A 27632-nucleotide genomic window follows, 5' to 3' on the forward strand; every position below is an offset into this window, starting at 1 on the left:
TAGCATATATCTATTCTTTTTCAGAGTATTGAGTAGAGTTATTACAGAGTATTGAGTAGAGTTCCCTGTGCTATACAATCAGTCCTTGTTGACTATTTTATATCTAATAGTGTCTATATGTTAATCCCAAATTCCTAATTTAGCCACTGTCTACCTTTCCCCTTTGGTAACCGTAAATTTGTTTTCTAAGTCTGTTAGTCTGTTTCTGGTTTGTAAATAGGTTCATTTGTATTGTATTTTAGATTTCACACAGAAATGGTATCATATGATATTTGTCTTTCTCTAACCGAAGGAAGTAGAATTTGAGCTAAATCTTGAAAGATGAATAATATTCTAAGGTGAAGGTGGGAGGAAGAGCCTTACAAGAACACTGGACAATGAATGATAAAATGGAGGTAAGAGAATAGAGCTGTGTACTGGAAATGAGTAGGGCAGTGTGGTTGAAGTACCAGGCATGTACCAGGAAGCAGTGAAATAGGGCTGCAGAGGGAGTCCAGACCAGGGGAAGAGGACTGGCATTTAATATATTGGTAATGGGAACCAAAAATGTTTTTGAGGAACTACTAAACCATGTGAATTAGTAAACTAGGGGCAATATCAATAAATCTGGCAACATTATCATAGATAATATAGCATAATTATAGCATAATGCCAATGAAATGACTAGCGAGATCCTTTCAAATACCCAGGCACCAACTACCCAGGTCATGTGTGATTGGAGAAGAGCTTATGAATTCAGGAGTTTTATGGAGAAACTGATTGATTTAGGGAAACCAGATTTCAATCTGGGCATATTAGAGGATAGCAGTAACTGTGAAGACAAGAAAGGAAGACAGGGAGAGGGAAATGGAGTATTTGAGAAGCTGGATTGAGTGCATATGGAACATTCAGGTGGAAATGTGCTACACGCCATTCAAAAGAAAATAAGAGAAGTAGCTCAGGAGAGAGGTGGAGGTGGGGGTTAGTCACCTACACTGAAGTGAGTCAGCAAGTTCGGTCTGTCATAAGCGTAATATATGAACTCAATAACAGGTTCTAAATATGTAACAAATGTAACAAGGAAGACAGATCTTAGACTCACCTTGGAAAATAACACACACAAAAAACGCTGAGATTATTGGTATTTATAGCTCATGTTTGTTTTACCAGCTGTTAAAGTCCCCAAACCCAATACTTATCCCAGACTGACCTCCTAACTGGCAGGAAGAATTGTCAAAGGACACATTCTTTCATAGAAATCTAAGTCGCCAGATCTTTCTAGTCTAGAATAGGAGAAATACAAGAACTACACGACTAAGTAGATTGTCAATGTGCCTTGTGCTCGGTGGTGTCCGACTCTTTGTGATCCCATGGGCTGTAACCTGCCAAGGTCCTCTCTCGATCGGATTTTCCAGGCAAGCATACTGGAGTTGGTCACCATTTCTTTCTTCAGGGGATCTTCCCCACCTAGGGATCAAACCCGTTTCTGTCTTCTGCGTTGCAGGCAGATTCCTTACCCGCTGAGCCATCTGGGAAGCCCCAGCAGATTAAGGCACATCTTTTTGATGGTGAAGGGAGGCACATAGCCCTGAACCACAATTCAGTTATAGATACTGATGATCGCTAAACTAATTCAACTACTAAAACCACAGAAACGTTCCCAAAGAGGGGATTCTGTGCCAGGGCAGAGGCCGCAAGCAAGGGAAAGGTTAAAGAGAAGAACGCGAGTCTCTGGAGTCAGACCAGTGACGCGGATTGCGTAGCTCCCACTTGGAAGATGGTTGTCGTCATGTGGCATACCGGCGGCATTGCTCACCGCCGGCGGCCGCCTCCGTCAATTCCAATGCTGGGCCGCCAGCAGGCAGTGGAAGGGTCACGAGAAAGGAAGCATGTGCGCAGAAAAGCCACTTGGGAGGAGCTGGGAGGCGGCTCCACGGGGCCGACTACATGTCCCATAATTCAGCATACAACGAAAACCGGCTCCCCGGGCGCCGCTGGAAGACTTGCAGCATGGGATCTGTGGTGAGCACCGTTCGCCCGCCCGCAGTCGGCCTTTGGTGGGGAGATATATGGGGATTGGCTAGTGAGAGTTCGAGTTCCGCCCACGGATGGTGACGACAGGCGGCGGTCCTACTACTTAAGGCGTCGTGGCCTCGCCTGCCCCGCCTTAGCTCCCGCGCTAGAGAGAAACATGTATCGTTTCCGATCACAGCTCTTCACGGGGATTTCTGCTGCCGCCATCGCCCACTCTTACCCGCGTCGCTTCTCGCCTCTGTTGTTAGCCGAAGACTCGCCTCTCAGCCGCCCGTCGCACAGACGCACGAGTAAAAAGTGCAGCTCCATCGGCTGATCCTCGCTAAGCTAGAGTTTAGGCGGCACCGGGCGTCCCACGATGCCGAAGAATAAGAAGCGGAACACTCCCCACCGCGGTGGCAGTGGTGGCGGCGGCTCAGGGGCAGCTGCAGCGACGGCGGCGACAGCAGGTAAGAAAGTATCCCCGCCGCCGGCATCCCAGATACCGGCCGTGTTGGCGAGTCCCTTAGCCTTGGGCACCCTGGGAGTTGTAGTTCTATTCCTCTAGACGTATGCGTTGGCGGGGCGCCTGGCGTGGCCGGCGGACTACGCTTCCCAGCGTGCCCTGGGAGCCGAACCTCGCGCGATTTGGATCTGGCGTGCGAACCGAACTCTTGAGCACCGGCCGCGGGGCAGGGAGAGGGGTAGATGGGTTCTTGCGCTTGAGAGTGGGTCGGGGTTGGGGGTGACTGGGAGCTGGGGGGGCGAGGAAGTGTTTTCAGAGACTGGTACTGGCGCTCTAGAGCTCTCTTTGATAGAGGGTGGTGCCGAGCTCGGAGTTCTGTCCATGCTGTCACTGGTCGCCTTTGACCACTCGGCTCCAACATGGAGTTCTCGGGAATGCCAAACGTCCGGCGGGTTTGGACCGGCTTTTGCGTCACGCGGCCTGGGCCTTGCGCGGTGGGGCCGGGGTGACGAAGAGGCGCCCATGTGGCATCCCATTCGGCTGCCTTTCTGTGCATCCCGCATGTGCACCTGGCCCGGCCGAGGCGCCAGAGGCTGGAGTCCACTGTCCCAGCGTAGACTCTGCTCCTACCTCTATCTGGCACCCGCACAAATCCCGAGTCCCCAGCTCTCGGGCGACCCGTCGAAGCCAGCTCCTACTCCTGGGGGCAGAAACTGCGTGCTCCTTTGTGCTGTATTTTGTAGGTTCTCCGCTGGGAGCCCGGAATAGGCGGGAGTGGTGAGGAGCTCAGATTGCAGTTAGCCAAAAGTTTAGTTAGTTTTTTTTTTTTTTTTTTGGATTCCTCTTTGCGAAGTCGAAACTTTTCCTGGAATTAATGATTTTTTAGTCCTAACTATACAGCTAAGAAAAAATGACTTCAAGCAGAAACTCCAACGAGACACACCATACTGAAAGCTAGTGTTAACCCTGGTAAAGTCATCTCACTTAATAATTGCTTTATTGAAACTTTGAAATTAAATATTAAAATAACCTCAGATGTTATTACATCGAATCTATTAGCCATATGTATTTGTGAATACAGTTGCCACTTTAACCCTCAGAATGATATGCCTTTGTTCTTTGGCAAATAAATAGGTCAGTCTTTAAAGAATTGGAAACTGATATTTAAAAAGCAAGACGAAAACTTGCTCTCGTGTATTAAATATTTAATAATTGACAGTAGAAATGAATTATAGGTGCAGCCCCCCCATTTTTATATCTTTATTTTGATTGTTTGCTTTCGGTGCTCATGAAGTTCATTCTTGATCAAAATATAAAATACATCTAGTTGCTCTGTGTGAATTGATACCTCTTTACCTTTCTGCTTCGTCTTCTCCTCGTCAGAAGTAAACATTTAAATTCTGTCTAGAAAGTCCGTATTAATTTTAATTATTCAAGTTTACCTTTTGTTGAAACAAACACAGAGATGGAGCAAGCTAAAGTCATTTTGAAAATGGTAATGGCCTCCTTGGTTCGCTAAGGAACATTTATTCCCTTCTGAAGCTTCCTGTCCAGCCTCCTTCCTTCCTGGTACTTAGAGAATAATCTCAGAAGGCAGTGGGGGGGTTGCCTTTCAAATTTTACTTGGAAATTCTCATTTGTGACTTTTCAGCAGCAGGAAAACAATTCTTTGATAGTTTATAAAACTATACATGCTTTGACTATCTTTGGAGGTTTACACTAGAACTTTTTAGCTGTGCTTGCCTCTGATTGGGGCTTGAGGGTGAGATTTACTTTTTGAAAAGGTTAAGTTGGTTCCACCTGAATGTTACTTACTCAAATAAATAATAGTTGAGTAGAAGAGATGGAAAATTTTCACAAAGTTGTACTTAAAAGTCTCTTACCTTACTGGTATTTTAAAATATCATCTGTAGAAGAAATGGGATTCATATGAAATCTTCACATGTACAACCAAGAAACCAACTTCTGTCTATCCTTTGGGGTTTTCCATTTAAATACTTTTTAAGTTAGTGGAGGGAGTCCAGGAAGCTAATAAAATTGATCTGTTGTTCAAGTGTGTGTGTTTTTCATAGCACTTATTTTGAAGAGAGCATTTTTAGAACAGAACAAAACCTTGTTAGTAAGTAAGCCCTTTAAGAAGTAAGGACTTAATGTGTCTAAAGGGCCACCTCATTAATGGTACTGAGGATCACAAGGTGGTGAGTGTGACCTGTATATTAGATACTCATACAGGTTTTTTCCCCTTGATTTTTTTTTTTTTTTAAATAATCTCTTTCCCCTTGAACTTTGGGAAATCATTGAAACTTAGAGAAGGGAGCTGAATAACACCTGGATAGGAAACTGTTTTTGACAGTTTAAAAATAGGCTGAATGAGAAAAATAAAAGATGATTTGTGAATAAATATTAGTAAAAGTTAAGCAGATGACTCAACTATTGCCATGACTTCAGATCATGAAAACACATGAAGACAGATCCAAAAATAGAGTGTGATGTCATAGGTCTTTGTTTATTTGTTTATTCTTTCCTAAGCACTATGATTAGGAAGTTTTGGTGTCTTGGCTTCATTGCTTATTCTTTATACTTCACTTCTTTGATTGGCACACTTTATTCTCTTTTGGAGAACAAGCAGATTTGAAGCCCACTTGCTTCCTGTGTTCATTTAAAAATCTGCTGAAGCCTCATCTCTGTTTTGATTTTTTAAAGCTATAAAAAAGACAGCAACAGGCTTAATTATACTCAGAATTTTTGAGAAGCCTTTCTTAAGATGTATTAAATGATACAGATTTCTTGAACATAGGGATCTAAGAGATATTTAGTGCAATCTTTGATTGGAACTCAGAGTTAAATCAGGTGACTCATGGTCACTTTTGGGGTGGAATTGGGGACTTCTTTTAACTTAGTGCTCAGTGTAATTGATGACTGAATAATCTTTATTAATATGAAATTTGCACAAAACAAAAATAATTAGAAATGACAGTGACTAGGAATATAGATTTATTCCTTAGATTAATGAAATTGAGAGGAAGATTCTAGTTTAAAAAAAGATTTTAAGTTTTTTAATAATAGCACTGATATTTTAAAACTTTTGGGTATATTAGAACCTTTCTTTTGAACATAATTTGTCTAACAGGCTTTTTATGGTATATCAAATACCGAAACGTCTTTTTAAGGTCTTAAAATTCGACTCTTAATTGACCAAAAATATACAAACTTTGAAAGAGCACTATTTATCTTCCCAAAGGAGTGACTAGGAACAAATGTTAACATGTGCACCCATCATAGTAGGAAAGTCATCATCCAGCTTAGTCACTAGTCACTACAGTAAAGTAGGTTTTTAAAATACTGTAGTCATTTCTGAAATTGGCATGTGAAAAAAGTCAAGTCTTGAACATTGTTCAAAGTCTTCAAAGCAAATTCCCAATTTTAAGCACATCATGCTTAAACAATCTTTATCAACTTGCATCTTGCCTATAATTCTTTGCTTGCAAATATGAGACAACTCTGTTAAGAGGACTCTTGAATAGATGCTTTCTCCAGTGGGCTTGGCCCTGTGAAGTCCACCATAGAGTGCTGGTCAGAGGAAGGAGGGCCTCTGCAGTGCTTGAGGACCATTTCATAGTCCTGCCTCTTAAGTGATTTGTATGCTAGTTCGCAAGACTTCTCAGCTCTTCTGTCTTCCATGACTTGGGAACAAAACTCCTGTAGTTCACTGCACTGGGTATCAGAGCTCTTTGCATTTTCTTACATGTCTTACCAACACTGTAGTTCTTTAGTGATCAGTCACTTCATCCACTTGCTGTCATTATTTTCTGTGCCATGTTGGATCCACTTGTTAGCATCTAAAACTTCTATCTTAAACTTTTTTGATCCTCTCAATTAAAATTGTCTTACTTAAAACTACCATCCCACAACTCCTCAAATTTCGCTTTGTATAAGACACGTGTAACCTAAAAACTAACCCATTCACCAGTTAATGTTATTCTCATTGGAAAATATATTTGTCTTATTTTTATGTTGATCTATTTTTATCGTCTTCATGATTTGAAGTAATTGGTAAGTAGTTTTTTTATCTGTAATACTGTTTGTTTTTTTTTTAACCAAAAACAGTCACATACTAGATGATTGATACATTTCTGCAGTTGATGTATATTGTAAATAGTTGGTGCTCTGAAATAATACATAGTAGTGAAATGACTTATATTAGGAATATTTAAGTGTGTTCTTTTGTTAAAAAAAATTATCTCTTAAGTAAGTGTGAGTTTTTATTACTGGCTTGTTTTTAGGTAAGTTTTAAAATTCCCAAGTTAAGTGTTTGCATATATGACAACAGAATCATTTACCTCCACTCTTTTACGTACTAGGTGGCCAGCATCGAAATGTTCAGCCTTTTAGTGATGAGGATGCATCGATTGAAACAATGAGCCATTGCAGTGGTTACAGCGATCCTTCCAGTTTTGCTGAAGATGGTAAGAGTTTTCAGTTTAGATTTGCGATGTTAGAGAAAAGGATGTTTTAGGTCGAGGAATTCTTGTAGCTAATTATTCTATTACTTTTCCCTGTCTGCTTTTTTCTGTTTAAATTACAGTGGTTGGTTTTATTATTCCTTAGGGCCAGAAGTCCTTGATGAGGAAGGAACTCAAGAAGACTTAGAGTATAAGTTGAAGGGATTCATTGACCTGACGCTGGATAAGAGGTGGGAATTACTGGAAGCTCTTTTCATTCTGGGTGATTTTGATCAGCCACTGTTTATATAAAATACGTGCAGTTATTTCTTTGAGCATTATGTTTTCCTAAAGCTTGATTTGTTTACTTTGGATATTTTAGTTTTTTGTGCTTTTGGACTTTCAATGTAGATAGGAATATGCCACTAGAATTTAGATTAATAGACTCAGATTAGTTATTGTTCTAGAATAAGAGCACATATCTGTCTTTGATAATTGAAGTGTATTTGCTGAATTAAAAGTTAATCTTCAACTAGAAAGGATAGCTATTGAGAGATCCTAAAGCCAAATTGTTTTCTTACTTAACAGTAACTCTGGAACCAAATTGAAACAAATGGAATTAAAAACCCCAGAAGATGCAAACAGGATCTCTGGACTTTTGTACTCTGTTAAAAAAAAAAAAAAAAGTGTTTACTTGAATATGTAATGTAGAAGAAGATGCCTTATACACTGAAACTATGAAGTACTATGTGGCCATTTAATGTTGTGGTTATTAAATGAATAAGCAGAAAAATGCTATCATATGTAGTAGGGTGAGTTGTAGATGAAAATTAAATTATTATTTGAAAAATGGTGTGAACATGAAAATTATATGTTAAAAAATCTATAAATAGAAAATATTTAGAGGAAACTAGGCTTTTACAAGTCTCATTGACTGATGGTGCACTCCAGCTGTATCTTCTTTCTCTTATATTTTGTTTTAAATAGTGCGAAAACAAGGCAGGCAGCCCTTGAAGGTATTAAAAATGCACTGGCTTCAAAGATGCTCTATGAATTTATCCTGGAAAGAAGAATGACTTTAACTGATAGCATTGAGCGCTGCCTGAAAAAAGGTAATGTCCTTACTTTACACAGTCACAGAACCCAAGAGGAATTTGCTACCTTCTGTGCAGTAACATTTGTTAATAGCACTAAAAGTCTGGCTCACTCTTGTACCGGGGTCCAGCCCTGGTGGATCCAGGGAATTTGAAGCAGGGATGGAATCGGCGAGGAAAGACTTATTTACTCAGAGATATAAAGAGAGATTAGGAAAGAATAGTGTAGTAGGAAAATTAGTGGAGAAAAGAGGCTGAATAACTTGGTTTACACAGAGAACCAATAAAACTCTGAGACAAGGAGTTTGCACTGTCTATGTAGGCCACCGGCGCCTGCTTGAATAGCGGAGGGTGCCCTGCCTTGGGCTCCCTCTCGTGTGGGTCTTAGAAGCCAGGGCAAATAAGTAGACACGGTGAGCCTCCACACTCCAGATGGGAATTCAGCCAGAGAAGGGAGAAAAGAACGACATGGGGGAGCCAAGCATCGGTGCCAGACCCACAACTTTATTTTCAAAGGCAGCTTATATACCCCAAGTTGTACATAAAGAAATAATGGAATATGCAGAGTTATGCAGGGGCGGCAGTCCTGACCCCAATTGAGACCAGGCTTTCCTCTTGCATACCTTCCCGTATACAAAAGGTCCCAGGTGGTTTTACATCATCTTCTGGCCAGGGGGCCTGTTAACATTTTTATGGCTCTTTTCCTAGATAAATGTCTATCAACCAAAAAACTCTTTTTCCCTTGAAGTGTTTTTTCTTTAATCTGCATCACCCTCAAAGTACTAAATAAAGTTACATTCCTGTAGAACAAAGGTGCAGTGGGTTATAACAAAGAACGTACTTAACTCAAAGATCTAATGTTGCTAATGCCAGGGTTACTACCTGTTTTTTCTACCTACCAACTATATCAACAAATAAAAGATAGGAAAATTTGGCAGCAAGTATTGGCTCAACAAATGAAACCCTTAATCAGTCCTATTCTAAATGATTTTGACTCCTCGGAAGCCCCTACATTCCTAGGATGTTTTAAGCTTCCTGTGCCTCTTGCGGTCAACTGTAAGAGTCCGGCAGGCAGGCTAGAAAGCCATCAGAGGGGTATTTGGATTGAAACACTCTTATTATGCCCAGGAGACTTATTATCTAAAAGCTCTAAATTAACTTTTTCCAGAAAAAGGTGGTGGGGGGACAGCCCCCTGTTAATGTCAGAAGAGTAGGTGGAAAGCATAACACAGTAAAGCAGGCAGACTCTGGTTTTGGGGGTAGATACTCGAGAAAATCCATGGGGGACCCCTGAGGCCTGATCCCGCCTTTGCGTTTTGTCAGGCCCCCTTCCTCTTGACCTTTGCCGCGGGCGAGATTCCCCATCCTGGCTCCCGGCACTCTTGTAACCTTGTACTTGACAGGGAATATATCAATCTTGTTAGAAATCAAAATCAAACTTGTTAGCTTTTGAAACTGTAGTTTCAAAATGTAAAAATGGAGTAAGCATTTGAAATTAGGAAAGATTGGGGTGGATTGTCAACTTTAGTTGTATTAAAAGAGGTGTTTGCCATTCTCTTGCTTGAAAACTGTCAGATGTCAACAAAAAGTATTATTTAAAAAGCCATCCTACTTCGTTTTTCTAAAATTAAAACAGTATCATAATTATCTACCTCATTTTCTTATTTAAAACATTGATCATACTTTCAGTGACATCGTTTCAGAATATCCCGTGGAATATTTGAATTCTTGAACTTTGCATAGAGATTCTAGAATTCATATTAGGATCTCTATGATCAAAGAACTTTTAAGAATAAAGAGAGACCTTAAAGATTAAGTCTAGTATTATCAAAGACTTTCAATTTTAGAAAATGCCAGAATTCAGAAGGTTTGGGGATACCAGCTTAATTATTTTGCCAAGTAAGAACATCTGTCTTTATTCTCATTTTCCCTCAGGTGAAAGCTTTGTCAAGAATGGGTGTTTGGAAACCTTTGGTCTTATCCATCGTTCATTGTGCAGAGAGATGAAAGGCCTAGGAAATGCGAGACTGGTCTAAAGTTATATAACTTGTTATTGGTATAGTTGATAGCAGAGCCAGCTTCTTTGAGATACTACAATGGCTTTGTTAAAAGTATTTATATTGAAACTGTATCCTATAAGGTAGTTGGACCAGACCTTTTAAAATTTCATTACAACCTGCATAGACATTTATCAAATAATTTAAATTCAAAATTTATGTAAACCCTTTGGCGTATACAGTTCTCAAGAGAGTTAATTTACACTTACCTTTATATTAACATGCTTCCCTGGTGGCTCAGACAGTAAAGAATCTGCCTGCCATGCAGGAGACCCAGGTTTGATCCCTGGTCAGGAAGATCCCCTGGAGAAGGAAATGGCAACCCACTTCAGTGTTCTTGCCTAGGAAATCCTATGGATGGAGGAGCCTGGCAGGTACACTCCACTGGGTTGCAAAGAGTCAGACACAACTGAGTGACTTCATTCACTCACTCAATCACTTATATTAAAGTATTTATATAGTTTTAAAGACTCTGTTATTTATAGTTGGCTGTGCCATGCAGCTTGTGGGACTTTGGTTGCCTGATGAAAGAGCGAATGAAAAAAGCCCTCTACACTGAGAATGTGGAGTCCTAACCACTGTACCACCAGGGAATTCCCAAGAATACCTGTTTTTGATCCCTTGCTTATTTAAAACAATATTGGTGGAGGAAAGCCCTGAAGGTTTTAGTTTACCTCATGGGCTATGTACATCTGAAATGCTTGACAAGTTATTTCAGGGGCTATTTGCACACTATTTTGTGAGTTCATGAAGGACTTAGAAAGTCAGATTAGCTTGAAATGCATTATTTTGCTGACCTGTTACAGTACTCTTCTTTAAAATAGGTGTTAATTTCCATTTTACAGATGAGGAACTGTTTTGAGAATAAGAATAACTGGTTGAAGGTCGTTTGGCTAGTATGTGATAGATCTAGGATTCAAGTGTGGCCTGCTTCCAGAGTTTGAGCTCTTTAACCTCACTAGATTTATAGGTCATGCCAAAGCCTTGAGCATACTCTGAGTTTCATAATTGGTAGATGCTATTTTGAAATAGAACACATTTGAGAAACTGCTGCCTTAAGAAGTCTACTGACAGTGATCTGTCGTAATTGCTGATGACTTCTTCTGTAGGTAAAGGTGATGAGCAGCGAGCAGCTGCAGCATTAGCGTCTGTTCTGTGCATTCAGCTGGGCCCTGGAATCGAAAGTGAAGAGGTTTTAAAGACTCTTGGACCAATCCTGAAGAAAATAATTTGTGATGGAACAGCTAGTATCCAGGCCAGGCAAACAGTAAGTACAGAATTTTTAAATTATAGATCTATCTAGGCATGATACTCAGACCTTGTGATGATCTAGGAAAATAGCATCTTCAAAAATATAGAAGGTTTTTATTATCATTTTATTCTCATTTGTTTTTTAGTGAGCAGACGCAATATGACAGTTCTTGTCTTAAATTTTCTGATGCTCAATAGAACATCCCTTATAGAGCAGATTTCTACATCTTTGAAATTGAAGATCATGTGCTTATATGAAGTACAGTGCGATGTTGAATTATTTAGGATTACCCACTTTTTATTGGAGCTTAAACAAATGGTCTAGACAATGTTTATTGTGTATAGTTATTTTTTTATTCTGAGAGATGTAATGGAGTGTTGTTGTTGCTGTTTTAATTCTAACCTAAAAGTCCTTATGAAAGAGCTGAGTGCTGTAGTTACATGGGTGGATTTGGTTGATGTAGGGAACTCTGACTTTTGAAATATTCCTCTGATTTGGGGGGTTTGGAAAAGCTTTCATTTTCTAATTGATATTTACCACTTACATACATAAGATTGTGAATTTTGGTGGAGGAGTTGGTTGTTGGTTTCTGTTATGCTAAATAAGTGATTTAAATGATCACACAAAACATCTTTTGCTTTATCACAGAAATATGAGGCAGTCTCAGTGGATTTAGGAAGTGGATTTGAATCTTAATGGATGTTAAGAATCTTACGAGCCTTAATAGATCATAAGAATTTATTGTTAGTGAATTTAATCTTAAGCTGTTTTTCTAGCAAGAGAACCAGTTTGTTTAGAACTTTGTAATACTAATTATTAGCCTCCTCTTTAGTGTTACTTAAGGTAAATGATGGGCTCTCCCGGTGGCTCAGTGGTAAAAAGCCACCTGCAATGCAGGAGCCGCAGGAAACTTGGGTGCTTTCCTGGGTTGGGAAGAACACCTGGAGGAGGGCATGGCAACCCACTCCAGTATCCTTGCCTAGAGACTCCCATGGACAGAGGAGCCTGGTGGGCTACACCCCACAGGATCGCAAAGAGTCAGACACAACTGAAGCAACTTAGCACGCATGCACGCAAGGTAAATGACATTACTCTCTCTATCAGGTAAACCCTGAAGTCTTAGTGGCTTAATAAAAGTTTATTTCTTGTACATATCAGTGCCCAGTCAAGTCAGCAAGGTCCATCGGCACATCTGTCTTGCAGCTCTGCCCTATGTCTAGGTTCTTTTCAAATGGCAGCTGTGGTAGTGAGATAAGGAGAGCTGGAGGACAGAGGCAGGTCACTTCTGCTGAGAGTTCCTTGGTTTACCAACTGTATATATAGATGCTGGGAGGAGTCTCGAGGAAAAGGAGTAGGAGTTTGGTAACTTTATAGGAGTCTCTGCCCCCCCCCCCCCCGTAGTTAGTAAAGTAATCTCTTTACCTTTCTGTTCTTCCTTTTCGGCTAGTTTCTTGCAGCTTTAAAACTGCTCAGGAGTATTAGGGGTATTTGAAATGTTTGACAGAAAACACTATTGATTAGGTATTTGGGGCGATCACTAACTTTTGGTTGCATGTGAGCTGTTATGGTCATCCAAGGTACTTTCTTCATCCTTCTCACTCTTGCTGTGAATTGTAAAAAAGTGAAATTCTGTCATTCTTCTGCATATTAGTAGAAGGAGTCTTTATTAAATGAAGGCAGTCCTACTTTTTTTCTCTTAGGAAATGTGTCCTGGCTTCTGCTGCTTACTTAGGAGAGGATTACATATTGAAATTTTCTTTTACTGAGAATAATGCTTCAGTTACTTTAGAATTTTAACAGTGTCTAATTTTTACGATAACTTAGCTGGCGTGCTGTGATTCATGGGGCCACAAAGAGTCGGACACGACTGAGCAACTGAACTGAGCTGAATGAGAATAAAATAGTGGTAACAAACAGATTAATATTACAAGTGTCCTCATAGTACTGAAACAGAACTAGCTGAAATTGGGGGCATGTGAATGATGCCTTTAAAGACTTACACCTTAGTGATACTTGGAACAACATGAGGGCATTTTAGTGATAACGTATGGAGAAAAGGGAAATGAAGAGTAATAAAGCCTTATAAATTTCAAATTCTGCTTTTATATACTTAGCACAAGTGTTCTGAGAATTAGTGGCTCCTATAATGTTAGAAGTAGATTATATATAAATATACTGAGTCTGTTTTATTAGGTAGGTTTTACCTTGGAAATGTTGGATGTCATCTTGTTCACTCGCTCAGTTGTTTCCAGCTCTTTGTGACCCCATGGACCACAGCACGCCAGGTTTCCCTTCACCATCTCCCAGAGTTTGCTCAGATCGATCGATGTCCATTGAGTCAGCGATGTTATCTAACCATTTCATCCTCTACAGCCCTCTTCTCCTTTTGCCTCAATCCTTCCTTGTATCAGGGTCTTTTCCAATGAGTTGGCTCTTTGCGTCAGGTGGCCAAAGTATTGGAGCTTCAACTTCAGCATCAGTCCTTCCAATGAATACTCAAGTTTGATTTCCTTTAGGATTCACTGATTTGATCTCCTTGCAGTCCAAGGGACTCTCAAGAGTCTTCTCCAGCACCACAGTTTGAAGGCATCAGTTCTTTTGTGCTTTCACATCTGTACATGACTGCTTTGACAATATGGACTTTTGTCGGCAAAGTGATGCCTCTGCTTTTTAATATGCTGTCTAGGTTTATCTTAACTTTTCTTTTAAAGAGTAAGCATCTTTGGAGTTGGCTTGAAATGATCTGCTGGATTAATGAAGGAAGACCCAAGAGAAATGGAGTAACTTTGCTAAAGTTGAATTCTTATAAGTTTACTAGCAGACCTTACTGGGTTTTAGCTGAAGCCCACTTCCCTTAACTCTTAACTCTGTTTTTTCCTTCTTTTTGTACTATACTTGTGACCTAACATAGTCATGTAGCTGATAAGTTTTTCACGTTGAATTATAAAAGCAGGAATATGTAAAATTAATAAGAAAATGGCAAAAATTAATGTCTGATTTATTTTTTGCTTTTTTTAGTGTGCAACTTGCTTTGGTGTTTGCTGTTTTATTGCCACAGATGACATTACTGTAAGTAGAGAGCCTTTTGAATCCGGTTATTTGCACATTTCTCATTTAAGATGGTACTCTTATTTCCTGCTCTTATGCATTAGGAGCTGTATTCAACTCTGCAGTGTTTGGAAAATATCTTCACCAAGTCCTATCTCAAAGAGAAAGACACTAATGTTATCTGTAGCACCCCTAATACAGCACTTCATATCAGCTCGCTTCTGGCATGGACATTATTACTGACCATATGCCCAATCAATGAAGTGAAGAAAAAGCTTGAGGTGTATGTATTTTTTGTTCTTATTTTATAAAAACAACATTTATTGATATAATTGGTTGTGTTCACATAGTAATGACTGGCTGTTCTCCAGGCATTTCCATAAACTTCCAAGTCTCCTTTCTTCTGATGATGTGAACATGAGAATAGCTGCTGGTGAATCTTTGGCACTTCTGTTTGAATTGGCCAGAGGAATGGAGAGTGTAAGTATCTGATGGGTAAAAATGCCACAAGAACCATTATTCTGTCATTACCCTCACAATTAAGAATTAAATGATAACTCAAGAGCATGGCCCACTTGAGAACCTAATGATTGGTTGTTCTGCTTCTTGGCAGTGATGATGTAATACATAACAAGAGCATAAACCAATAGTGGTTGGTTGGTAGAGCAGTATTTGAGTGTAGTTCATTATACTTAATCATTGCTGCCTACAGAACTGAAGTTTAAGTACACTCTTATTACTCATGGAGAGTCGTCTTGTATAATCTTTTGGATCTGCTTGGATTTCTCAGACCTGAGACACATTAAGGTAATTCAGGCACTTATAATAAATGTCAGACAAATGGATGAAATATGATGTCAATGTAGGTTTGGGATTAAGTCAGATGAGTTTAGTTACCATCATGTTTAACTTTTCTAAGCCAAGTGTGTTATTTGTTCAATTCTATTCGACTCTTTGCTATCCTATGGAATGTAGCCTGCCAGGCTCCTCTGTCCATGGGATTCTCCAGGCAAGGGTTGCTGTTTCCTTCTCCAGGGACCTTCCTTACCCAGGGATGGAATCTTGGTCTCCCACATTGCAGGCAGGTTCTTTACTGTCTGAGCCACCAGGGAAGTCCTTTCTAAGCCACAGATGAAAATAAACATGTCCCTTTAGCCTGGGACATGTGCTTTGTAGTTCTCTACCGCTGGCCACTCATGGTTCCTTTTTTTCTTTTCTCTTTTTTTAAATACCACAATTTTGCTTTTGGAGGTATTTGAGTTTGTGGTAGGTGACTGAGAGATGATCCACCATCCTGGTGGTATTCCAAGTTTAGCACTGAAAAGTCCTGTGTCCTGAAGCCCTTTATCTTAGGCTAGCTATATGGAGCAGTTGGTCACCCTGGTTTGTGACCTCTATTGTGAATCTTGGGTTACTTCCTAGCTGCTTTTCAATTTAAGGAGAAAGATTATTTTCTGGAATGACGCTTTTCTGCAGTTAAAGATGTTAGTTAACAGTGGATAATTCTAAATAAGATTAATACATGTTCTGAGTTGCCTTGGTTTTTCACATTCCATTCATGGCCTGTGTTTGGCTGCCCCCCGCCCACCCTCGTTATTTTGAAAGATAGCTGGTATGAATTAAAAGTAAGTTATTCACACTATCAGTAGCTAATGAGTCTCCATATGTGAGAAGTTGGACTCAAGTTTAGCAATCAATTTAATTTTATTGAACTAGTTAATAGCTCCTTAACCTCAAGGCACAGAAGCCAGATGTCCTAGTTTTTAACCTTGTATTCCTCTACTGACTAGAAATGGTAATTTCTTTTCTTTTTCCTTTGAAATGCATCCTAAAAGTAAACTAATGATGCAATTTAAATTATATATGTTGAATTTGTTTAAATTTGCATAAATGCAGATAGTATTGCCACCTGCATATCTTAACCTTTTCTGACTTAATAAATCATATGTGATAGTCAAGAGCAGTCACTCAAACATGTTTAATTTGACCAAATCCTTGTCAATGACAAAAATGAACTGTGTTATAAAAACAGAACTTAAGTGTTTGTTTGCTATTTTTGTTAAGTAAGTTTTGTATTTGTTTATTTTAAAAAACATTCATTTATTTATTTGGCTGCCTTGGGTCTTAGTTTTGGTTGGTAGGATCGTCGTTGCAGCGGGCGGGCTTCCCTAGTTGTGCAGGTGGGCTGCAAGCGGCGCAGGCTCAGTTGTAGTGCACCAGCTAGTTGCCCCGCAGCATGTGGGCTCTTCACTGACAAGAGATTGAAGCCACCCCCCTGCATTGGCAGGTGAATTCTTACCTGGGACCACCTTGGAAGTCCTATTCTTACCTTTAAAGTGGAGGTGGTAATGTTAATACCTCACAAGTTGTTGGAACAGGTGCCAAGTACATTGTGCATGGAAGTGTCACTCAGTCATGTCCCACAGCTTGGACTGTATGCCTGGGACTGCATGGAGCCCACCAGGCTTCTCTGTTCTTGGGATTTTCCCGGCAAGAATACTGGAGTGGGTAGCCATTCCGTGAGTTGTTGGAACATTTGCCAAGTACAGTGTAAGTGGTAGTTATTCCTGCACTGTTGGCTGAATTGCATGTCACCTCCCCCTTGCTAGTAGTCTGGTAGTAGCCTTTTTGGAGCTCTCTGCTGCTGCTGCTAAGTCGCTTCAGTCATGTCCGACTCTGTGCGACCCCATAGATGGCAGCCCACCAGGCTCCCCCATCCCTGGGACTCTCCAGGCAAGCACACTGGAGTGGGTTGCCATTTCCTTCTCCAACGCATGAAAGTGAAAAGTGAAAGTGAAGTCGCTCAGTTGTGTCTGACTCCTAGTGACCCCATGGACTGTAGCCTAACAGGCTCCTCCATCCATGGGATTTGCCAGGCAAGAGTATTGGAGTGGGTTGCCATTGCCTTCTCCTTGGAGCTCTCTAGTGCAACTTAAACTAAGAGAAAGACTATTTAGTGGGTAAAATTATAGGTCTGAGGGCCACGTGATAAACTAATTCAGGAAATTGTACCAAAATACAGTATTCTCAGACTGTCCCTAATTCTCCCTGTTCCATCTTCCACCTAAGCTGACAGGGGCAGTGCTTCAGGACAGAGACACAGTGGAAATAAAATCTGAGGACTCAAAACACATTTCCTAGGCCTTAAATCACATGTTTTTCACTTCTTGATTTTTATAGGATAACTGGCTCATGTAAAAATGTCTCCATACCCTGACAAAGACATTCTGCCTCAATTAGCAGGAGTGAAAAGAATAAAAGTCTTTGTAGTTGAGTAGTCAGATAAAACCATTCTGGAAATAGTAATCAGCACTTTGCAGTGAAGTGGGGAGGGATCAAACTCTGTTTTAATGTTAGGCTTCCCTATGGTTATTTCTTAACACTTAGTACAGCTTATTTCATTTTGTTTACAATCAGTGCTCCGGTGACTACTATATAGAAAATATTAGTTCAGGGTATGATTTTTGTGGCCATCAGCATCTCATTTTGTGTACTTAAACTCAAGTTTTCTGTGGTTTCATTTCATTTTAATTCTACTCAACTTTTGAAACCATTTAACTTATTATAGCTATTATTTTAGTATGAAATAATTACCTGTAGACCTGTTGGAAGCATTTAAATTGTTTTACTGAAACAGGCTGTATCATAAAAGAACTATAGCATAATGGATATTTATGTACTGTTGTTTTATGTATTTTTAGAATATATAAATATATTTTACTTAGGCCTTACAATAAACTTACGAGATGTGGGTGGTATTAACTATCCCCTTTTTATATCAGATTCCTCTGATTAAAAAAATGTCTGCTGGGAGTTAAGATTTTTGAGAACCACTGGCAGTGATTCCCAGTTCTTAGAACAAATTACAGTAATGTATAGAGTCTTGTTAATTTTTGGTGTATTCTCCCATATATATGCTTGAATCTTACATACTTTTTTTTTTTTTGAGAATAGTACAAAAAAACTAATAGCCAGTGAAATAAGTAGGAAACTGTTAGTCCCTAAAATGTACTTGTTTCTACAAGTAAAACAATTCTTATTTTGTTATGATGGAATCAAATTTAGTGAAATATAAATACAGACATCAACATAACATTGAACTGTTTTAATAATAGCTTTTCAGTTTGGGTAACCGTTTTTCTAGATGAAAGTCTTGTTAACAGGTGTCATTTCCAGCTAATTCAGCCATAGGAAGTTGAATTAGAACGTGAAAGAAAACATTTGTTGGAACAGTTAAGAATATACAATCTCTGAAATACTGACTATAAGAAAATACTTGCGTACTTAATATCTATGTTGATTTCAAGCTTATTTTCCATGAGTGTAATAATCTTTTTCATTTTAGGCATTAACAGAAATTACATCTGTACCTTTTCACATGGAACAATTAATAAATATATACAGTACAATGTGAACAATGCTGAGATAAGAGTTTTCTTGTTTTAATAGAATAAGTTAAACGATTGTTACCACTAATGCAAAGAAGGTTAATAACTAGGTATTAATAACTAGAGCTGGAGATGTCTCACCTTCTGTCTGCTTTAGTTTTGGTCAACTAAATAATTCTGAATCATCGCTTAGTTTTTAATGTGGTTGTAAAATTTAATTAGAGAATAAAAACACGCAAAATAGACTTCTTAAAAGTATAGCCATTTAAACTGTAATAAAGAAGCCTTAAGTTGACTAACTTAAGATCATAGCAAATAGTAATATATTTTGTGGCTTCCCTCCAAAAGGAATTAAAATATTTTTCTTTCTGAAATAATTTAATCACTTGAGTTATGCACCTGATGTAAATACTTGGTTGCTTATTTGAAATGTGGCCAGTAACTTAGAAATTAGGAGCTTTAAAAAGCATTACTAATAGCTTGCCCTTTTGATATAAAGAAATTTGGAGTTCTGGGAACATGTGCCTTGGGGTCTGGGGAACCAGAGGGTAGAAACTATTGATTCATGTGTATCTGACTGTCACTGAACTTGGAAGTCCCAGTAACGTCTTGAATACAGTTGGAACACAGTTAAGTGTTGGTTGAATGTATCTGGATATACTTAGAAGAGGAATGTTCATTATTTGGCGGTAGTATCTTGCAGACGGTATTTCTGGATCAAATCTTTGCCTGTTAATAAGTGTTTCTCTGACTAGGACTTTTTTTATGAAGACATGGAGTCTTTAACTCAGATACTTAGGACTTTGGCTACAGATGGAAATAAACACCGGGCCAAGGTAGACAAGAGGAAGCAGCGGTCAGTGTTCAGAGACATCCTGAGGGCGGTGGAGGTAGGCCTCTTATGCTTTAATAGTTAATTAATTCTTTTGAAATTAGATTGTTTTAAGCCAGACTTGTCAATTGGGTGATTTTGCTGATTGAACTTCACCTTTGAGCTAAATCATTTCCTCATTTTAAGATTGAGCAGGTTTTTAACAACAAAAATGAAAAAATTTTCTTTCTTTTTAAACAAAGAAATTAATTCTGATGTTATAACGTTTTATTTTTTTCCTTTTGTTGATGTTGAAAAAGATAAAAAAGATTCATAGTGATAGAAATGTACTTTACTTTGGTGTACTTGCCATCATTCAAGACCTGGTGCTTATCATTAGCACATAGATACTTAGTATTGTATGAATAGTGAATTATTTTTGTAAATAGTAAATTATTGCCTATCCTTCAGTACCTTTAAGCAGAGACCTTTGTGAACTCCTTGGGAAAGCTAGGTGCTGAAAGCCAAAATAACAAAACCCAGCATATGATTTTCTGATGCTTGAATCCTTTCTGTAGACCTCTAACCTGCTTTAGCCTACCTGGCAAATAAATTGATTTAGAAACCTTTAGGGCTTATAGTGCATGGTTAAGGATAAGTTTCATCGATAAATGCTAATAGGGCATTTCTTTCAAGAATATTAGTTAAGAGTCATTCAGTGTAATATGTATGAAATTTTAGAATGGGAACGTTAAAGAAAATACTAAAGCCCCACTCAGATCCAATTTTCAAGTGTTCCAATGATTCTTACGTAGCCTGCTCAAGAACTACTCTCTTCATTTTAATTTACATTAAAAAAAGTAAAACCTAGGGTATAAATTAGTATACAGGTCCTCTGTGATCTAAATTTTTGGTTAATGTTAATACTAATTCTTTATAATAATATTTTATGTTTACTCAGATAATACTTTATGTTTACTCAGATAATACTTTATGTTTACTCAGGATGTTATTTAAAAAACAAAATGAGGAAGGAAAAAAACCCTGACTCGAACAGACATACATACATACTAAGCATCTTGTTGGTCTTATAATTAGCATGGTAAAATCCCCAAATAAGCGTTTTTCTTGAGTGGAATTTAGAAATAAACTATTCCTGTATTTAGATCCTGTAGCCTCCAAAAGATAAAATAATGACATGTCGTAGATTTTCTGGATTATAACTGATTTCAGATTTTCTGTCTTTTGGGGTCCTCTCTGGGTAACAGATTTTAAGGTCGGTAGGATCCCACAGACCCTGTTGACAGGTCCCTCAGCCCAGGCTGGTCATGGTAGAAAGTACTGACTCTCCTGAGAAAGATACATGTGAAATCTCGATGTGAACCAGTTTTAACAGGCCTCTTGTCTCCTCCCTCTGCCCCCCCACCCCCTCTGCTATCAATGGAAATGAAAGCCCTGTGTTTGCCTCATAATTCTGTCCTCCGGTGACCTCCCCCACAGGCCTTTCCCACCCTCTCTTCTTCATCTCAGAATTTCTGTTCCTTCTTTGCCTTTTGATTAGTTCCTTGTTCCTGCAGCTCAGCTTCAGTCTACCTGCATGTCTCAGAGCCTTGCTTAGTGATCTTGTCTCTTTTCTTATATTGAAACCCAGCTTTCTTTGAGGGACTCTGCTTTCTTGTTGGATCTTGTTCAGTTGGTGCAGAGAATGGTCCATTTGGGGTGTGGTTGTTTTGCAACACCATTTCTTTTCATCCAAAAACCCATTTTGAAGTTCATGTATTAAATTGGTAAACATTTGATATGTTGGTACTTTGACATACAGTTTTGTTGTTTTGGTCCCAGTGTAGGTCTGAAACAGTACGATTATCTTTTTAAGGAAAAATGGAGACCAGAGAAATAGTCAAAAAACAGGAAGTAGCAAAGCTGGAGTCTGAATGCACTGTACTGTGCTGTCTTTGAGGGCCAACAGTGCGGGTAGATCCAGAGAGGGAATGGAAAGTGTCAATGAGATTTGTCACTTAGGAGGTCATTCAGTTCAGTTGCTCAGATGTGTCCGACTCTTTGCCACCCCATGAACCGCAGCACGCCAGGCCTCCCTGTCCATCACCAACTCCCGGAGTTTACCCAAACTGTGTACGTCGAGTCAGTGATGCCATCCAACCATCTCATCATCTGTCGTCCCCTTTTCCTCCTGCCCTCAATCTTTCCCAGCATCAGGGTCTTTTCCAGTGAGTCAGCTCTTCACATCAGGTGGCCAAAGTATTGGAGTTTCAGCTTCAGCATCAGTCCTTCCAGTGAACACCCAGGACTGATCTTCTTTAGGATGGACTGGTGGGATCTCCTTGCAGTCCAAGGGACTCTCAAGAGTCTTCTCCCAATACCACAATGACCTTTATAAAACCAGCTTCAGTAGAATGATGGGAGAAAAACCAGACTGAAGTGGATTGAAAAGTGAATGAGAGGTGAAAAAGTGGAGATAGTACGTCTTGACTTAAAAAACATGGCTGTGATGGGAAGAAGAGAGCTGATTACTGGATTGTGGGAGAGTTTGCTGTTTTAAATGCTAGAGACAGTTTATGGGGAAAGGAATCAATGGAGAAAGGAGCCTTTGAAAATAAAGTGAAAGATTTGTGGTAAGAGGCATTGAAAGAATAATGATTAGCCTTGAACTGGGGAGGAAGGCCTGTCTGATTTAAGAGAGAGGAATAGGTAAGGATACACATGAGTTTATAGGGAGTTCTTTCCTGGTGTCTCTGTTTTCTGAAATAAAAAATGCTGAAATAATAGAATCATACTTTTTTGTTGTTGTTTTAAGCTGCTGTAACAGCCCAAGCACTGTATGTGCTTCACAAAACACGCTTATACCTCTAATAATTCTATGTGGTAGACGTATAGATAGCCTTTACAGGTAAGGGAACAGACCCAAACAGGTTAAATTACTTGCCAAAGTCACAAGCCAGGGAGTGGCATATCCATGTGAATTCAGCATCTTTTTTGTTACATAAGATCCTGTGTCTGCTGAGAGAGGTGGGGACTAAACAGACGTGGGGAAGGCAGTTGGATTGGTCCTGCCCAGTCAGATCCCACCGCTTTGTTTCTCCTGTCTCTGTGGAAATCACTTCCTCCCTTCCTGGGTGTGTGTGCGTGCTCAAGTCACTCAGTCATGTCTGACCCATGAACTGTAGCCCACTAGATTCCTCTACATAGAATTTCCCAGGCAGGGATGCTGGAGTGGGTTGCCATTTCCTCCAGGGGCTCTTCCCAACAGGGGTGGAAACCACGTCTCTTGAGTCTCCTGCATTGGCAGGTGGATTCTCTACCACTGCACCATGTGGGTAACTCTTCCTTTTTCATGATTTATTAAAATATAGAGCAGCTATTTTGTTTTTGTCTCAAGTTCTGTCAGTATTCTGGATTTCTTCTCTGCTCATTTGGAAAACCCTATCCTGTGTTTGTTCCTGTTTCCATTTCACTTCCACCACTACCTCTTCTCGCCCCATGGTTATACTTTATAAATTGTCTTCTGGCAAAATTATTCCATCTCTGAAATCGTAAATGTTATCTCTCATTTTCTTAGTAAGAATCTTCAAAGGCCCTCTGAACCCTCTAGTTGCTCTCCTCCTTTTTGGTTGCTCTGTTAGCTAACACCATTTGTCTTTACTTCCTTTCCTAGATTTCTGCTTCCCTAATGTCACCACTGGCTTGTGGGGGCATCTTGTCTTTCTGACTTGTCCTATAACCCTCCTTACCCCTAATCCTAAACCACTACACGTATCTGAATTTCTCAGCAAGTTTGTTGAGTGCTTTTGAAATGGAAAAACATTCACAACAAGATAGTTTTGCCATGTCTACGGCAGCTAGACAAACTCTGCGCTCTCTATGGAGGATAGTACTTCTACTTTCTAGCCTATTCGTATTTCAGGGATGGAGGTATTGGTTTAAACCATACTGTTCATTTCAACATGTATCTGTGTATTTAGAAATTGTGTTTATGTAGGATCTCTTTAGATCATTTTGGTTCCTCTTAAAATTTTTATTCTTCTATTGACTAGGAACGGGACTTTCCAACAGAAACTGTTAAATTTGGTCCTGAAAGGATGTATATTGATTGCTGGGTCAAAAAACATACATATGACACCTTTAAGGAGATTCTCGGATCAGGAATGCAGTACCACTTACAGGTGAGTGGGTGACATCCTGTCTATATGTTTGCTTTTAAATTAGAGAGTAGTTTTGAATGTACCTCACATCACTGCTTTTGAAATTAGTTTGAATATACAGACTGTTTTCAGTATATGTTATGCACAATAGCACATTTATTTTTGAAAGTTAAGGTGAATAAATATGAAACTGTCCTTTTTGTTTTTGTGTAGTGTAAGCTTGGTGGGGCATCTCTTTGACTGTTGGAGCACTATTGACCTCTTTGTAGGAAAGCAACTAGTTTGACATAGCTTTCTTGAATTCGGGGCCTTGGAAAACAATTTGGTCCTATGAGAAACAGAAAGAAAATAAGTGACATACGTTCATATTTATAAACTCCACATAACTTCTGTTAACCAGAAGTCAGTTTATGTAGTAAAAAAAAAAGAAAACTGATGTTTAATACTGAGCCTTATTGCCTCTTTTATTTAAGTCAAATGAATTCCTTCGCAATGTATTTGAGCTTGGACCCCCAGTGATGCTTGATGCTGCTGCGTTGAAGACAATGAAGATTTCTCGATTTGAAAGGGTAGGTTTGGTTTTTGTTTTCAAGAGGACTGAATGCACGGAAGTGGAGCCAAAGCTTCGATTCTGCCAGGTGACAGGCATTTAGCTCTGTCTCTGAACTCTATTTAGTTCTCCATGGTGTTTCAGACAGAGCTGGACTAGTAAGTGTAGAAACTTTCGTCCATTTAGAGTATAGAGGGTTAAGACGAGAAATTTTTATCCATAATCCTATTAACATAGAAACTATTTTCATTTTTTGTTTCCCTTTGTTCTGTAAAGTTTATATATTTAAGGATAAATATTGACAAAAGTGCTTGTTTCATATCTGATGACTGAGCCTAAACTTAGTAAGTACCAGATTCATTTTACAGATGAGGAGAACAAATGTGCTTAGAGAATTTGTAATGTTAAATAGTGATTAATATTATTTGGCTTCCCCAGTAGCTCAGCAGTAAAGAATCTGTCTGCAGTGCAGGAGACGTGCATTCAGTCCCTGTGAGGGGAAGATCCCTTGGAGAAGGGAATGGCTACCCACTCCAGTATTCTTGCCTGGAGAATTTCATAACATTTCAAAAATCCTTATTGTTTTTTTTACTAAGGTAAAATTCACATAACATAAAATATAGTGTACAGTTTAGTGGTATTTAATACACTTACAGTGTTGCACAACCATCACCACTGTCTAGTTTCCAAACATTTTCGTCACCTCAGAAAGGAAGCTGAGGTTCATTAAATATTCACTGTCTGTTCACGTCTTCTTTCCTCCCATCTGCTGATAAGCAATCACTAATGTGCAGTCTTTCTCTATGGATTTACCTGTTGTGGGTATTTCACAGACAGAGAGTCATATAATGTGACCTTTTGTGACTGTTTTTTTTTTTTTTTTCCACTTAGCATGTTGTTGCCAAGGTTCATCCATGTTGTAGGGTGGTCAGTACTTCAGTCCTTTTTGTGGCCAAAGAATCCTCCATTGTATGGATACACCACGTTTATCTCTTTGTTCGTTTGTGAGCATTTGGCTTGTTTCCACTTTGATCCTTTTAAATTGTGCTTTTTTTGAACATACACATACAAGTTTTTATTAGCGCACCTGTTTTCAGTTCTTTTAGGTATATACCTAGGAGTGGAGTTGCTCAGTCATGTGTAATTCTGTTGCTTAACTTTTTAAGGAACCACCAAACTGTTTTCTACAATGACTGCAGTGCATTTTACCTTCCCGCTAGCAATAAGAGTTTTGGCATCCTTACCAATATCTTTTTTTGTTTTTATTTTCCTTTTAAGTTATAGTCATCCTAGTGGATATGAATTGTTTTATTATATGTCTATAACATCTTTATATTTAATCACTTTGATGGACATATAATTGATTGTTGGGCATTGTAAAACTTTCTAATAAATACTACTATTTTTACATTTGTTTCTCTTCTGGATTATTTCTTGGATAAAATCCTTGCATGGGACGATAGAGCTTGATTATGATTTTTGAGATGTATTGCCAAATTACCTTCCAAAATTATTCCGCTATTTTTAATCATTTTCAGTGTTGAATGAATTCATGTAGCTATTAAACACATATTTGACAACATTGATTTTATTATTTAAAAAATTTTCTTGACATTTTACGTTTGATTATTTTTTTCATACAGAATCGTCATGAACTATCGTGTGTTAATCTTCTCCCTCATTCTTTGTGTGTTTTAAACATATAAAGTATGTCTAAAGTCAAATTAGTTCATTTCTTTCCTTTCAGTCCGTGGTAACCCCATGGACTGTAGCCTGCCAGGCTTCTCTGTCCATGGGATTTCCCGGGCAAGAATACTGGAGTGAGATGCCATTCATTTCCTTCTCAGGAGATCATCCCCACCCAGGAACTGAACCCTGGTCTCCTGCATTGCAGGCAGATTCTTGATACCACTGAGCCACCAGGGATGTATATGTATAGTTTCAGTAGTTCTTCAGTGCCTATAAGCAAGTTAGTTCCCTGCTCCTTCCTTTCCCATTTCTCAGGATTTCATTCCAGCCTTTAGTTTTTTCCTAGCACTTTGGTTTCAGATTTCTAAGTAAAATGCTTATACAGCTATTTCTTTATTTGATAGGTAAGGATTTCTGCCTTTTTACTTCTCCCTCCACCTCCCCCCCCCCTTTTTTTGCTAAATCAGCATCGTTGTTTACATTATAGTCACATTATAATCTTTTTTTCTTACTTTATAAGAATATCAAAAACTTTATTGGCTCACACATATTTTCCTCTTCCATTTCAGCATTTATATAATTCTGCAGCCTTCAAAGCTCGAACAAAAGCTCGAAGCAAATGTCGTGATAAAAGAGCAGATGTTGGAGAATTCTTCTAGATTTTTAGCATTTGAAGACCACTTTCTAATTTCCCTTTTTTTTTTTTTGGTAATTTCTAATGTATTTAATCTCTAGAAACAGTTTTTATCTTTGTCAACAGATAGCTTTTGTAGGAGGGGTTATATTATAATTTAATGTATATAGTATTACAGATGGTAAGTCCTGTTTATTGACTATTCTTTGTATATATAATCACTAAACATAAATGAAGTATTTGTAATGTTTGGTCATTTTCTATTTATGAAAAAAGCAAGCATAAGGTATTTCACTTGATTTCATGATGAGAAAAACTGTTAGCCAAAGTTAAATTTCTTATGCTGTGATTGTCAGAAATACTGATTATAATGATATAGATACACAAAGTTTTAAACTTAAGATCTTACACAGATGAGTTCAGGATACAATTTTGGGAACTAGATCTAGAAAAGCTGCTGTTACTTTCAATTTTAAGTGGAACCTAATAATTTTACCACTGGGATCAACAAAAGAAATTATACCATGCGACCATACAGCTGCACTTACGGGCCAATCAGTCCATCGGTTGTTCATGATGAATTAATATAAGCCAGAAAAGTTGCTAACCTTGACCACTGAGGGCAGTAACACTAATTTTATTTGCTGTGTAAGACCTTGTGCTCTTTATTTTGAAATAAAGATCTTTTCACACTAAAAGTGTTTCTTTTCTAATAGAAGAAACATTTATGAGTTTATGTATAGAGTTCAAAATGATAAAATGGGGTAGGGAGAGTAAAACAGAACTTCCTTTTGTATATTTGGAAACATGAAAATAAATGAAAAAAGTGTAGCCATATATCGTTGACATTCCAGCTACTTTTAAGACCATTGTTTCTTGGTTGCCCCATGAGGTGCTTTTTTCTTTTTACTTTATGGGAAGTTGTAGGCATTTTGATTGTGCACTAGGATTTTTTATTATAAAACTTTATGTTAAAATAACATTGCACACATAATACCTGCAGTTTAGAATTTACAGATTTCTTTATATTAGTGCAGTTAACAGTAATA

General features: G+C 38.7%; 1 protein-coding gene across 1 annotated transcript; it reads left to right on the forward strand.

Moving 5' to 3' along the window:
• IFRD1 (interferon related developmental regulator 1) lies at window positions 1–27420 on the forward strand. Its single transcript, XM_018047174.1, has 12 exons — window positions 1–2462; window positions 6820–6924; window positions 7067–7151; window positions 7888–8012; window positions 11161–11318; window positions 14322–14372; window positions 14456–14634; window positions 14723–14831; window positions 19495–19629; window positions 23603–23731; window positions 24184–24279; window positions 26519–27420. The coding sequence occupies exons 1-12, from the start codon at window positions 2372–2374 to the stop codon at window positions 26606–26608; spliced, it is 1353 nt and encodes a 450-aa protein (XP_017902663.1). The 5' UTR covers window positions 1–2371; the 3' UTR covers window positions 26609–27420.

The sequence above is a fragment of the Capra hircus genome, chromosome 4 (assembly GCF_001704415.2).
Source record: "Capra hircus breed San Clemente chromosome 4, ASM170441v1, whole genome shotgun sequence".
In the NCBI taxonomy this organism is placed as follows: domain Eukaryota; kingdom Metazoa; phylum Chordata; class Mammalia; order Artiodactyla; family Bovidae; genus Capra; species Capra hircus.

Coding starts and splice junctions, on each gene's coding strand:
- IFRD1 (XM_018047174.1), top strand. CDS start 2,372: ATGCCGAAGAATAAGAAGCGGAACACTCCCCACCGCGGTGGCAGTGGT. Junction 14,832..19,494: donor TGGCCAGAGGAATGGAGAGT/GTAAGTATCTGA, acceptor TTCTCTGACTAG/GACTTTTTTTATGAAGACAT. Junction 24,280..26,518: donor AGATTTCTCGATTTGAAAGG/GTAGGTTTGGTT, acceptor CTTCCATTTCAG/CATTTATATAATTCTGCAGC.